Here is a 14,060-nt window from a genome sequence, read left to right as displayed (position 1 = left end):
CGAAATTGAAATCTCAAAAATGGCTTAAAATATTACCAGTAGTTGTCGACGAATAGAATAACAAAATACATTCGTCTATAGGTGTGACGCCATCGCAAGCCTCTAATAACCCGAATATCATAAAGTCCGTCAACACTCGAAACAACTTTGAAAACGAGATTAGCAATTTGAATATTAAACCCAAATTCAAAGTTGGAGATCGAGTTCGTATTTTTAAATATAAATCATTGTTTCAGAAAGGTTACGTCGGCTATTGGACTAACGAGATATTCATCGTTGATAAAGTAAACAACACATCACCTCCCACGTATGAATTGATCGATCAAGACAAAGAACAAATCATAGGAAGGTTTTAACAAAATGAACTTCAAAAAACTGACTTTTAAAAATGAATCTCGAAAATGAAGATTTAGATGAAAGGTTAAGAAATTTAGATGTCGACAAGCATTTACGCTCTCTTAAATTAAGATTTTTTAAATTTAAATGTAAATTTATCTTCAAAATATTATTGAATGTGTTTTATCAGAATGTTATACAAGTTTTTTCAAACACAAACTACGTATATATTTCGTCAATTGGGTCTTCAGCAATACTTTCCGCCTACTTCGAAAAACACCTAAAAAAATCGACTTAAAAAATGAATGCGTTTCTCGATAAATACGGCCACGACCACAAATTTTCAACTTGTGAAATGGGCCAAGGAGTTGAACGTCTCGCCGTTTTATTATTGCATGCGAGATGAAATTGATGAACTGAAATACAAGAAAGGTAAATTTTACACCATCACAAACATTCATACTTCGGATCAAAAAGGAGTTCATCACTCTGCTTTACACAAAGATTCTTCGAATAACTTTTATTTCTTTGATTCTTTCGGTCTAGAACCGACAGAAGAGATAACGAAATTGACTAGCAAGCCAATCAAATGTTCTACGTTTCAAATTCAAATGCCAGGACAAAAGCTGTGTGGACAGCTGTCGCTTTGGGTTTTATATCGGTTGAGTTTGGGAGAAAAGTTTGAAGAAATTATAATAAATTTAACTCAATAAAAATGGCAAACAAGTTTGGATTAGGGTCTTTACCTCTAGAATCTAAAAATCCCATGACGACGTTTATATTGTGGATCAAATCGGAGACACCTTACAAGGGGATATCGATATGAACAATTTCAAAATACCTAATTTAAAGTTTCCAGGAAACGATAACGATGCCGTGAACACGAAATATTTACTGGATCAAATAAACGCAATTCAAATAAACGCAATTCAAATAGATAAGGACCATGTTGAAAATAGAATAAATGACTTGAAAAAATACTTCAGACGAAATATTAAAAATCTTGTGAACGAACCCAAACTACAACAAGAGTTAACGAGTTTGAAACGTCTTATTCAAGTGGATAAAACAAGTCAGTTGCAAAATTTAATATCTAAATTAGACGATCAGATTACGAAGGTAAAAATAGACGCCCAACGTTTAATAGATAACCCAAATGTAAACGAGGATAGATTGAAACGAAAACTAACCGCTTTGGAAAGAAAAATCGAGGTAATTCTCTGATTCAAATAGAGTTTCCCATGAAGTCAATAAAGTAGTCTTCAAACAAACCTGTAATGCCGTCACACATATTTCATTATTCAATGAAATTAGTCAAAATAAAGAAATAATCAAAAATATATACTTAAAAAAATATGAATAAAGTCGAACTTGCAGACGATGAAACATTGATAGAAAACGCCCTATTTTCCGATGTTATCAATTCTATCTCTGATAAATTTAAAACATTCAAAGGACAAATTAAAATAGATGGAGAGATAGTCGAGGAAGGGAATCACAGACAATACATGTCACTCCTCGGTTTCAATGCCAAAACCTTTCACAATATATATATTCAAATATGGACAAAAAATCCGATGCTTCCGATTGGTATTTTACAGGAAAAATAATTTTAATGAAAGACAATTTCCAAGAAATAAAAAGATCGAGAGTTGGTAGAGGAGGAACTGATCTACTAAAAAAGATCAATGAATTCGTCGGCGAAAATTGTTAATACCTACAGATGGTCACTGTTTTATAAAATGCGTTAATCGTGTTTTAAACGAAGACTACACGAGAGAATTTCAAGAATACATCAACAGGTTTTCAAAAGCAAATATAAAAGGAGTGATGACTTGTGCTAGAATGAAGGAATTCAACAAGAAATTCAACACTTCGTTTCAAATTTATAATCCCAAAAACAAACATTTTTATCCCAGAGACGTTCACGATGAATTACATTGGGTTTTTTACTTACACAACTCGCATTTCTGTCTGATTAGAAGAAGCCAAAAAAGTTTGGGAATTCAAGAAATAGAAGACAATTACGAACAGGTGTGGAAAACGTGTAGAGACGATAACGCAGTAACATAGGTTTCACCTCTCAAACTAAACGTGCTTTCGAGTATGAGCGATGATGCGTTATTCGCTTGGGATTGCGAAACGTATTCAGAAAAAAAACAGTCGAAGAGCAATTCCTTATGCCCGCACTTTAATTAATTTAGAAAAACTAAGAAAAAAGATAGAAACGATAAAAAATATCTTTCCAAATATAAATCCTACTGATAATGTTCCAGAAGAATTTTATGATAAACTAATGAATGTAGTAGAACTGTTTGTAGATACAGATTGTATAGATCAAATGTTGAAATATTTAGGTCAATATGATAGAAAGAGATTAATATTAATTTCTCATAACGGCAGTGGATTCGACAACTGGATCGTGCTTACAAATGCAAAAAAACTAACGCATTGCCCTTTAAAAACACCTAGAGGAATTCTATCTTTTTCTTTATCTAATCCATACACAGATGAAGATTTACAGAAAAAATGGAAAAGACAGAAAGAAATAAAGGGTAATTATTTACAACATATTAATTTCACGTGTTCCTACCAACACGAATCCTCTAGTTTGGCTGCATGGGGAAATTCTTCCAATCTCCCCGCGAATTTGAGAAAGATTGCCGACGTAGATATCGCTAAATACACGCAAGACAACTGGGAGGAATTGAGACACGAATGGGAACCTTACGCCAAGAGAGACACTCTCTGTTTGGGAGCTTGTTTGATAAAATACAACCAAGTCACGAAAGAAGTTGTAAACCAGAATATGTCCAATAATCTAATGGCTCCATCTTTATCTTTAAAGGGTTGGTATTATTTATATCATTACGATAAAGAAATGGTGGAAGAAGAATGGTATGAAACTACTAGAATGGTTGCGAAACATACCGAAAAAGAAAATATAGAAAAAGTTTATTCGCATACTAATCCTTTTATAAGAAATTTTATCAGACGATTTATTAAAGGAGGAAGAGTTTCGGCAAATAGAAAATCATTTGAAACGAACAAAATGGATGACATTTGTAACGTATTAAAGGAATATATTTCACAAACAGAAAGTAATAACATAATTGATTTATTCAAAGAATACAGTGCAAGCACAAAAGACAAAACGGAGGTTCATTCGAGACTTAAAAAAATAGAATGTACTAAACTAATGGCATTTGATGCTAACGGTTTATACGCTTCCGCCATGTCGGATTTAGACAGTGAATATCCGAGAGCGGAAAGTGGAAGACCGTTTCTACCAGAAGAAGAAAAAGAATTTGTAAAACTCTTCAATAAACAAAAATTCAGACCTAGAACAGCTATTTTAACAGTGTGGTTTGACTATCCCAAAAACATGTTCTTCCAACCGATACCAGCTAAAGATAAAATCACTTTCACGAATAAAGAAGGTAAAAAGGAAACTGGTAACAAAATCAGGTTCAGAAAAGGTTTCTGTCACGACGTTTTAACATCGGTCGATATTCAAGAAATAGTGAAAGCCGGTGGAAGAATTATTAGAATATTAGATGGTATAGTTTACGAAGAAAATTTTAAAACTCCACCCTATAGAGATTATATTTTAATTTTGAGAGATCTAAGAAATAAATATAAACGAGAAGGTAATATCGTGGGTAGTAATTGCATGAAATTATTAGGTAATTCCTTGTATGGTAAATCAATTCAGAAAGATATATTCACAACTAGACATTTATGGAATGAAGCAACTTTACAGGCCAACTTTGATTCACGTGTTAAAACCTATGAGAAAATTAATGATACTCAATATATTGTTGAAACAGAAATTGAAGAAAAAGAGATTACTACCGAAGATAGTAAATCTACACGACTAACACCTAGTCATTTGGGATCATTCGTTTTATCAGTAAAAAAAATAATGAACAATTTCATTCACGTCATAAATGGATTTTATAAACCCGAAATATACTATACCGACACCGATAGTTTGTACATTTCATCCAAAAATTGGAAAAAACTAAACAGAGCTGGTTCGGTCTCCGAAAAAGACTATTGCAAAGGTAAAAACGATTACGGTGACGGTGGAATTATATTTGGTTTATATTTAGCACCAAAAGTCAAATACAACATCGTTTTGACTTCTGATGGTGTCTTAAAAGAAAAGAAAACGTTTAAAGGTTATTCTAATGATAAGATAAGTGTAGAAGATTACGTTCAGTTAGCAAGCGGACATGATGTGTCGAACGAATTTAATAAACCATTGGAAAAAAGTTTCACCAATGGAGTAGTTATTCCAAATGATAAACAAACTAAAGTTTTTAGTGAAAGAAATAGTGAAAGCCGGTGGAAGAATTATTAGAATATTAGATGGTATAGTTTACGAAGAAAATTTTAAAACTCCACCCTATAGAGATTATATTTTAATTTTGAGAGATCTAAGAAATAAATATAAACGAGAAGGTAATATCGTGGGTAGTAATTGCATGAAATTATTAGGTAATTCCTTGTATGGTAAATCAATTCAGAAAGATATATTCACAACTAGACATTTATGGAATGAAGCAACTTTACAGGCCAACTTTGATTCACATATTAAAACCTATGACAAAATTAATGATACTCAATATATTGTTGAAACAGAAATTGAAGTTAAAGAGATTACTACCGAAGATAGTAAATCTACACGACTAACACCTAGTCAATTGGGATCATTCGTTTTATCAGTAAAAAAAATAATGAACAATTTCATTCACGTCATAAGTGGATTTTATAAACCCGAAATATACTATACCGACACCGATAGTTTGTACATTTCATCCAAAAATTGGAAAAAACTAAACAGAGCTGGTTTGGTCTCCGAAAAAGACTATTGCAAAGGTAAAAACGATTACGGTGACGGTGGAATTATATTTGGTTTATATTTAGCACCAAAAGTCAAATACAACATAGTTTTGACTTCTGATGGTGTCTTAAAAGAAAAGAAAACGTTTAAAGGTTATTCTAATGATAAGATAAGTGTAGAAGATTACGTTCAGTTAGCAAGCGGACATGATGTGTCGAACGAATTTAATAAACCATGGGAAAAAAGTTTCACCAATGGAGTAGTTATTCCAAATGATAAACAAACTAAAGTTTTTAGAAGTTATTTGAATAATGTTAAAAGAAAACCACCAAACAGTGAAGGAATTATGTATCCTTACAACGACAAAGATGAGTATAGTTTTGATGAAAACTATGAATTTGATGATTTCGATTATCTTACTATTCAAGAAGAGAATGAATATTGTTTTAAATGAAGTTGAATGACAATTTCTTCGCTGCCAAAGTCTATGAACCTGTTTTTACCGTCTTTGATTTCCAGATTTATATCTTTGATCATGAAAGAATTGTTTTTCCGTCACACGTCAGTACGTCAGTCAACACGTCACACGTCGATGCTACCTTATAAAATCAAGCATCATATTATTTTTAGTCACAAAACGAAATAAAAACGATATTTTGAAAATGGACACGTCAATGATACCTTACAAAATACAGCATTTCAATATATTTCAACGAAAAACGAAAGATCATTTAGAAAATTCTGTTATGAAAATAAACACGTCGGTAAACACGTCAAAACAGTAGCAATTGCCAATATTGTTTGTTCTTTACAGAGTTTTTGTAAAAAACGCATGAACTTTAGGAACTTTCTCAAAGGGCTGCTTTTTTCGAAAACTCAAGATCTGTGTGGCATCAGGTATTCTAGAAAGGTTAAGTGTGCGTCAATACGTTTGGGCCGAAATTTCATCACACGGTTGGAACATCAAAACTTCTGTCAGTAAACAAATCAAAGAACTGGTCTTCGTCACACGTAAATACGTCAGTACACACGTCAGACGCGTCAAAGAAATGAAAACACGTCAGACGCGTCAAAGAACTGTTATTCCTCTCAAGTCATTCCGTCAGTAAAGAAAATTTAATCAAACTATGTGAACTCTCTTAAAATAACACGTTTTTGACAGACTCAATCGCAAAGTGGCCTCAGGTGTTCCAAAAAGTGTAAACATGCCTTAAAACTTGTAGGTCGAGTTTTAAACACACCTCAGTAGGTAAAAACATCAGTACGTCAGTAAACAAGTCAAAGAACTGGTCTTCGTCACACGTCAATACGTCAGTACACACGTCAGACGCGTCAAAGAAATAAAAACAACGTCAGACGCGTCAAAGAACTGTTATTCCTCACAAGTCAGTCCGTCAGTAAAGAAAAGTTAATCAAACTATGTGAACTCTCTTAAAATAACACGTTTTTGACAGACTCAATCGCAAAGTGGCCTCAGGTGTTCCAAAAAGTGTAAACATGCCTTAAAACTTGTAGGTCGAGTTTTAAACACACCTCAGTAGGTAAAAACATCAGTATGTCAGTAAACAAGTCAAAGAACTGGTCTTCGTCACACGTCAATACGTCAGTACACACGTCAGACGCGTCAAAGAAATGAAAACGCGCCAGACGCGTCAAAAAACTGTTATACTTCAGTCAGTCAGTCAAGAAAAGTTTTTAAAACTATTTGAACTCTCTTAAACCAACTGCCTTAATTGTTGACAGACTCAATCGCAAAGTGGCCTCAGGTGTTCCAGAAAGTGTAAGTATGCTTTAAAACGTTTAGATCGAGTTTTAAACACATTCTAGTAGGTTAAGACTCAAAACCGTCAGTAAACACGCCAAAGAACTGGTCTTCGTCACACGTCAGTACACAAGTCAGACGCGTCAAAGAAATGAAAACGCGCCAGACGCGTCAAAGAACTGTTATACTTCAGTCAGTCAGTCAAGAAAGTTTTTAAAACTATTTGAACTCTCTTAAAACAACTGCCTTAATTGTTGACAGACTCAATCGCAAAGTGGCCTCAGGTGTTCCAGAAAGTGTAAGTATGCTTTAAAAGTCAAGTCAAAGAACTGGTCTTCGTCACACGTCAGTACACACGTCAGACGCGTCAAAGAGATGAAAACACGTCAGACGCGTCAAAGAACTGTTATTCCTCACAAGTCATTCCGTCAGTAAAGAAAAGTTAATCAAACTATGTGAACTCTCTTAAAATACCCTATTTTTGACAGACTCAATCGCAAATTGGCCTCAGGTGTTCAAGAAGGTTTAAGCATGCCTTTATACGTTTAGTTTGAGTATTCATCACACTTCAGTAGTAGAACTAGCCAACAAAGTTAACTTTTTGAAGATTGTGGGTATTCTGAATGTCATAAAGTAATAAAGGTAATACATGTTTTAAGTTAAGCACAGTAATTAGGACTTTGATGTTTGTCGGCATAATGACATATAAGGATTTGTACAAGGGCAATTAAATAAGCCCCTACGGACAAAACCCCCTATTACCTAGGACAAAAGCCCCTACAAAAAAATCAAATTATTTAAAACTTTTAATATATATATCAAACAAAGTTAAGATTGTAAAACAAAATTAATGTAGCACATTTAGTCATAACAAAGGTAACCTATTTGAAGGCTGGGGCACATTTATATGTCAATAAGGACACAGGATAGGACATATAATTTCTCATCGGACAATCACAACAATCTTATATTTCTTGCTACACCTTTCAAGAAATCTTCCACATTTTTTTCAGCTTTTTTGAACTGTTCACATAAGTTATAAAGACGGACCTGCAATTGCTGGGTAGAGCGTTTGGTGCGTTTGGATGGTAGTTCACCCTAGCATCTTGATAGAAAACAGTTGCTACGAGACATGCATCTTTCCGAATGTTGTCGATCACAGTCCAGATACCAGGATGAATGTGACCAACTAATTCCACCCTTCACAAAAGTTGTTGGTACGACTTTCATTATCTAAGGTGGCCAGATGTACATTCCATTGCTCGGGAGGAAAAAGAGCTGGTCGCCTACTCATTCTTATTGGGGGAAGATGACCTCCTGGAACAATTACAGGGGGCTGTATAGTACGAAATCCATCAGACACATAATTATGTATTATCAACATAGTCCAACAAGTCTGTCAGTTCATCCGAAACATTACTTCTTAGATAGAGCATTCAATCTTTCACACGATCAAAAAAAAGGTAAAAAAAGCCAATGCGTCAATCATGCCACAAACACTCAAACTAAACGTATAAAGGCATGCTTAAACCTTCTGGAACACCTGGGGCCACTTTGCGGTTAAGCTTGTCAAAAAGGCAGTATTAGTTGATTAACTTTTCTTTACTGACGGACTGACTTCCGAGGGATAACAGCTCTTTGACGCATCTGACGTGTTTTCATTTCTTTGACGCGTCTGGCGTGTGAACTGACGTATTGACGTGTGACGAAGACCAGTTCTTTGACGTGTTTACTGACGGTTTTGAGTCTTAACCTACTGGAGTGTGTTTAAAACTCGACCTAAACGTTTTAAGGCATACTTATACATTCTGGAACACCTGAGGCCACTTTGCGATTGAGTCTGTCAAAAATGTGGTATTTTAAGAGAGTTCACATAGTTTGATTAACTTTTCTTTACTGACGGACTGACCTGAGAGGGATAACAGTTCTTTGACGCGTTTGGCGTGTTTTTATTTCGTTGACGCGTCTGACGTGCTTTTATTTCGTTGACGCGTCTGACGTGTGTACTGACGTATTGACTTGTGACGAAGACCAGTTCTTTGACGTGTTTACTGACGGATTTGAGTTTTAACCTACTGAGGTGTGTTTAAAACTCGACCTAAACGTTTTAAGGCATGCTTACACTTTTTGGAACACCTGAGACCACTTTGCGATTGAGTCTGTCAAAATGTGGTATTTTAAGAGAGTTCTCATAGTTTGATTAACTTTTCTTTACCGACGGAATGACTTGAGAGGGATAACAGTTCTTTGACGCGTCTGACGTGTTTTCATTTCTTTGACGCGTCTGACGTGTGTACTGACATATGTACTGACGTATTGACGTGTATCGAAGACCAGTTCTTTGACGTGTTTACTGACGGATTTGAGTCTTAACCTACTGAGGTGTATTTAAAAGTCAACATTAACGTTTTAAGGCATGCTTACACTTTCTGGAACACATGAGGCCACTTTGCGATTGAGTCTGTCTAAAATGTGGTAGTTTGATTAACTTTTCTTTACTGACGGACTGACTTGTGAGGAATTACAGTTCTTTGACACGTCTGGCGTGTTTTCATTTCTTTGACGCGTCTGACGTGTGTACTGACGTATTGACGTGTGACGAAGACCAGTTCTTTGACTTGTTTACTGACGTACTGATGTTTTTACCTACTGAGGTGTGTTTAAAACTCGACCTAAACGTTTTAAGGATAACTTATACTTTCTGGAACACCTGAGGTCACTTTGCGATTGAGTCTGTGAAAAATGTGGTATTTTAAGAGAGTTCACATAGTTTGATTAACTTTTCTTTACTGACGGAATGATTTGTGAGGAATAACAGTTCTTTGACGCGTCTAGCTGTTGTGTGAACTGACGTATTGACGTGTGACGAAAACCAGTTCTTTGACTTGTTTACTGACGTACTGATGTTTTTACCTACTGAGATGTGTTTAAAACTCGACCTAAACGTTTTAAGGCATGGTTACACTTTCCGAAACTTTGCGATTGAGTCTGCCAACAATTAAGGCAGTTGTTTTGAGAGAGTTCACATAGTTATTTTATTTTTCACGTACCGACGGATTGATTTGTGAGGAATAACAGTTCTTTGACGCGTTTTCATATCTTTGGCATGCTTACACTTTCTGGAACACCTTATCCCAGTTTGCGATTGAGTCTGTTAACCAGGCAGTTGTTTTAATCCCCACTATAAATCATTGTGATAATATTCTTTTTCTCTTTATAAGTAATAATTCTTAAATTTGTACGCGGCACTAATTGAATTGAAATGACTGTAAAGAATGGCGATTTGTTTTGCAAATTTCTTGAAATTTCGTTTTTTAATGTAGTAGTTTTTATAAACATAAGTCATAAGTTTGTAAGGTAGCATCGACGTATTGACGTGTCTGGCGTGTTTACTGACGTGTTTGACGTATATACTGACGGGTCTGACGTGTTTACTGACGTACTGACGTGTGACCGAGACCTTACTCGCTAAATAGGTCGTTTGAAACGGTTTCTCTATAATTCTGTATCCGATCGGCACCGTAAAAGTCGGTATGCTGTATATGATTTGGCGTTTGTGCTTGTTGAAAAATCCACCGTTAATCAAATTACAGTGAATGTTGATCAAGTCGATGTCGTTCTCGATGTTGGCCTTGTGCGGCGCCAATGTCGATTGCGCGTATATTCGTTTATCGAACCCTAGTTACGCATTCAACGAATTTTCTACGTTGAAATCGACTTGACTGTTATTTCTCAAGATCAGTTTTATTTTGTTCAGATTCAAATTATCTTCGAATTCGATATTGTTTTTACCGTTCACGCTTCCTGCGTATTCGGATAGGTAATCGTTGATGGCCACGTATTCGTAGCTTCCCGCTAGTAAGCTTATGGTTTTGAAAGTAACTCCGCTATCCGTCGATATTTTTAGTTGATTGTTTTTTTCGTTGATGTTTCTAATGGAATTGTAAACGGAGAAATACTTTAATCCCAGTTCGTACTGTTTATTGCGATCGAGTTTATACTCGTAGTCTAGAGACAATTTGATGTCTGATTTATTCGAGGTGATAACGAACAATTGTTCTTTATTGGACATTTTTAATGACGTTTATATAGTCTTTTCTAGTGATGATTTTTTTCTCCAAAAGCCGTTTTAATATGCCATTGACTTCGTTGTATTGTCTGTCCGATCGATGACCTTCCTTTATGGCCGCTAATATTATTTCTAATCTATTAAGCAATTCTTTATTGTTGTCGGATAAAAACGTTATACCTTGCCCAGATGCCACCATATCATCGAATTCGTCTATTTCTTGTATGATTGGTGGATAATCTTCTGCATAATCATCTACCTCCTCTTGCTCAATAACTTTTGTTATATATAAATCAACTTCTTTCAATCTTCTTGTTTCGGGTCCTGACTTTCTGATCGCATGTAGAAATTTTGAGTATGCAACTAAATCCTTGTAATCGGCAATTTCAACATCCTCGCCATTCATTAAATCTATTAACCCTCTCGTTAATGTGTATATGTAATCTTTTGTATCGATTATAAATTCGGGGGTATTTGTCCTAAATCTTATTCTAAAACCATTGAACAACAAACCCGCTTCATCAATGATTGGTGAAATGCTTTTTGGTAATTCTGGGCTAGGGTTTGAAAAAAGACGTTTTACATCATCTACTGTCCTAATTATAACACCACTATATTCAATCGCTTTGGGGTGATGAGGTGTGGGTTCTATACGAGGCGTGGGTTCTATAACGAGTCTCTTTTTAATATCTTCTTGACTTTTTAATATGGGTTGAAATAGAGTCTGTAGATTTTCCCTTAATCCGAGTTGTTGTAATATGTTATTTTCAACTTGGTTCTTTATTTTATTCTTAGCTTTGATATATTCTCTATTTCTTTTTAAAAAATTATTCCAATCCGTCATTTTTAAAAAAATAAAATTAACATATATCGATCATAACTCTTTCTCCCGCAGGTTTTCTAGTATTTACAAATACATATCCATGATCATCTGGGTTTCTCCATTGAGCTTTACAAACCTTTTTAAATGTATCTCTATCCATTCCGTGATTTATAGACTGAATGATTTGAGATAAATCTTTATCATTTAATTCAAATAATAAAAAACAATTTGCATTTTTTCTAATGAACATAGAATCCATCCCGTAAAAAGATTGGGATTGGTATATGCAGTGACAGTTGTGATGTCTTCCTTTGGTGAAGAATTCTTGTTGAACAGTTTGATTTCTTTGCGCTACGCAGTCGTCAAACAATATTAAGTTCTTTCGATTGCTATCAATATTAGACAAGTCTAGATCATTAACATTTTTCGTAAGAAAAACTTTTATATCCGTTGGATTGAAAGATGGATTCTTTGATTTAATGAAGTTTTCTATGATATCTTTTATTTCCACTTCTTCTTCGTTTTCTTCGTAATATTGAAATATGTCTTGTACGTCTTTCTTTGGTAAATATTCTAAAGCTTTGAGAAATTGGTAATACGATTGCTCTGGTGTTGTTGTGTAGATATACAGAGAATCGAAATCTAAAAGGTTTGGTGTTGTCAACATGTTAAAAGTGAGATGAGTTTTCCCAGAACCTGAACTACCGCAAATACACATGAGCATTGGGTTACTAGGAAATATGTCCGAATATTTGAATTTCTTGCCCATTTTTATTCATTACATTTTCGTACCAAAAATCACTCCGTTGCCTTTATACTTTGAAAGGAAGATTCCCTCTCCCAAACGTATGTTTTTAAAAAATATGGCGTTGCCCTTGTGTTTGACCTTCATTTCTCCAGTGTCGATTTTATCTATTAATTTGCTTAATCCCTCTTTAACAGTTTTCTTGGTTTCTTCGCCAAATCTTTGTCCGAATTCTTTAATCGTCTCTAATATATCTCCTACTCCCGAACCTCCTCGTGCTTCTCTTTCCATTGCCAAATTGTGTCTATGCGCTTCGGCGTTTGCAGCGGCTTCAGCTTTCTTATCGTTGACAGCTTTGGCTATCCCAGCAGCTCCACCAGCAGTTGCACCAGCTGCAGCTAAACCAGCAAAGATTAAAGGTAAGAAAGGTAAAAATCCACCTTTTTTAGTTAAATTCTCATCAATTCTTTCTAAGTCTATATCGTCTCTGACTTTACAATATTTGTATTTATCAATAAGTTTTTTAGTTATGCTGATTTTTTTACCATTATAAGTTATTGTAGTTGGTGAAGCTGTTTCTATAGCTTCTATTATTTTCTTGACTAAAGTTTCTGGTTTCATTTTTAAAATGTGTTTTTTTATTCAATTCTTATCATTCTTCTATTTGATATTTTAATCAAATGTTTTGCTTCTTCCAGCAATAAACAGTAGCCGGTCACATCTCCTTGTGTTTTATCGATGTGAATATTTATGTTTACCCCTGTTTTGAAAAGATCTTCTTGATGAGCTGACAGATCGAAACAAAAGATTGGATGATTGAGTGAAAAATCTGTGTATTCAAACTGAGGCGTATTTCCAAACAATTCGCACATGTTTTTATAGTTTCTGTACAATTCGTTGTAATCTTTTTTGGAAGTCAAAGGTTGATTGGGATAATTATCGTTGTTCAATCTGACTTGAACTTTGCGAATGATGGGATCTTGAGTATGGTTCAATGCCACTTTGAAAATGTTGTTGTTGTTTGTCTGAGAGTGTGGCAAGTTTTTGAAACCGACCATTAGATATCTCGCTGGTTTGACGGTGTTGGTGATTGGCCACATGGTGGATTCTCGCGTTAAAGTCATGCTACCTACCGTGTTACGACGAAGAAAAGCAATTTCGATGTCTTTGGTTAAAGAGTTGAATATTCTCGTTTCCACTTCTACGGAAGGAGTGATTACCGGTATGTAAAGTTGGATATTCGTTATTTCCAATTTTGCATCAGAGTTGTTTTCACCAAAGAATATCTTGTTGTCGTTGATTTCTCTTTGCAAATGAATTTTATACAGTAAACCTATGGAAACCTTTCTGTGTTCCAAGAGACCAAATAAAGGATACAACTTCCAATTAACGTAATTACCCCATCTGTTGTTCTCGACAACATTGTTGTATTGAAGCGCTCGTTTTTCAAATCCGTGATTAACTCCGCAAGTCACT

At 34.8% G+C, this 14,060-nt stretch overlaps 2 protein-coding genes across 2 annotated transcripts; one reads left to right on the top strand and one right to left on the bottom strand.

The window, feature by feature from the left end:
- Nucleotides 1-2,452: 2,452 nt before the first annotated feature.
- LOTGIDRAFT_158072 (hypothetical protein) lies at nucleotides 2,453-5,639 on the top strand (the record flags this gene model as incomplete). The annotated part of the gene is made up of 2 exons (XM_009051106.1): nucleotides 2,453-4,686; nucleotides 4,775-5,639. The coding sequence occupies 2 exons, from the start codon at nucleotides 2,453-2,455 to the stop codon at nucleotides 5,637-5,639; spliced, it is 3,099 nt and encodes a 1,032-aa protein (XP_009049354.1).
- Nucleotides 5,640-11,876: 6,237 nt separating this feature from the next.
- LOTGIDRAFT_113032 (hypothetical protein) lies at nucleotides 11,877-12,608 on the bottom strand (the record flags this gene model as incomplete). The annotated part of the gene is made up of 1 exon (XM_009051105.1): nucleotides 11,877-12,608. One exon carries the CDS (start codon nucleotides 12,606-12,608, stop codon nucleotides 11,877-11,879), a length of 732 nt encoding a protein of 243 aa, XP_009049353.1.
- Between the last annotated feature and the right edge of the window lie 1,452 nt (nucleotides 12,609-14,060).

Source organism: Lottia gigantea, assembly GCF_000327385.1.
Source record: "Lottia gigantea unplaced genomic scaffold LOTGIsca_16, whole genome shotgun sequence".
NCBI lineage: Eukaryota > Metazoa > Mollusca > Gastropoda > Lottiidae > Lottia > Lottia gigantea.
This window is presented reverse-complemented; position numbering and strand designations above follow the sequence as displayed.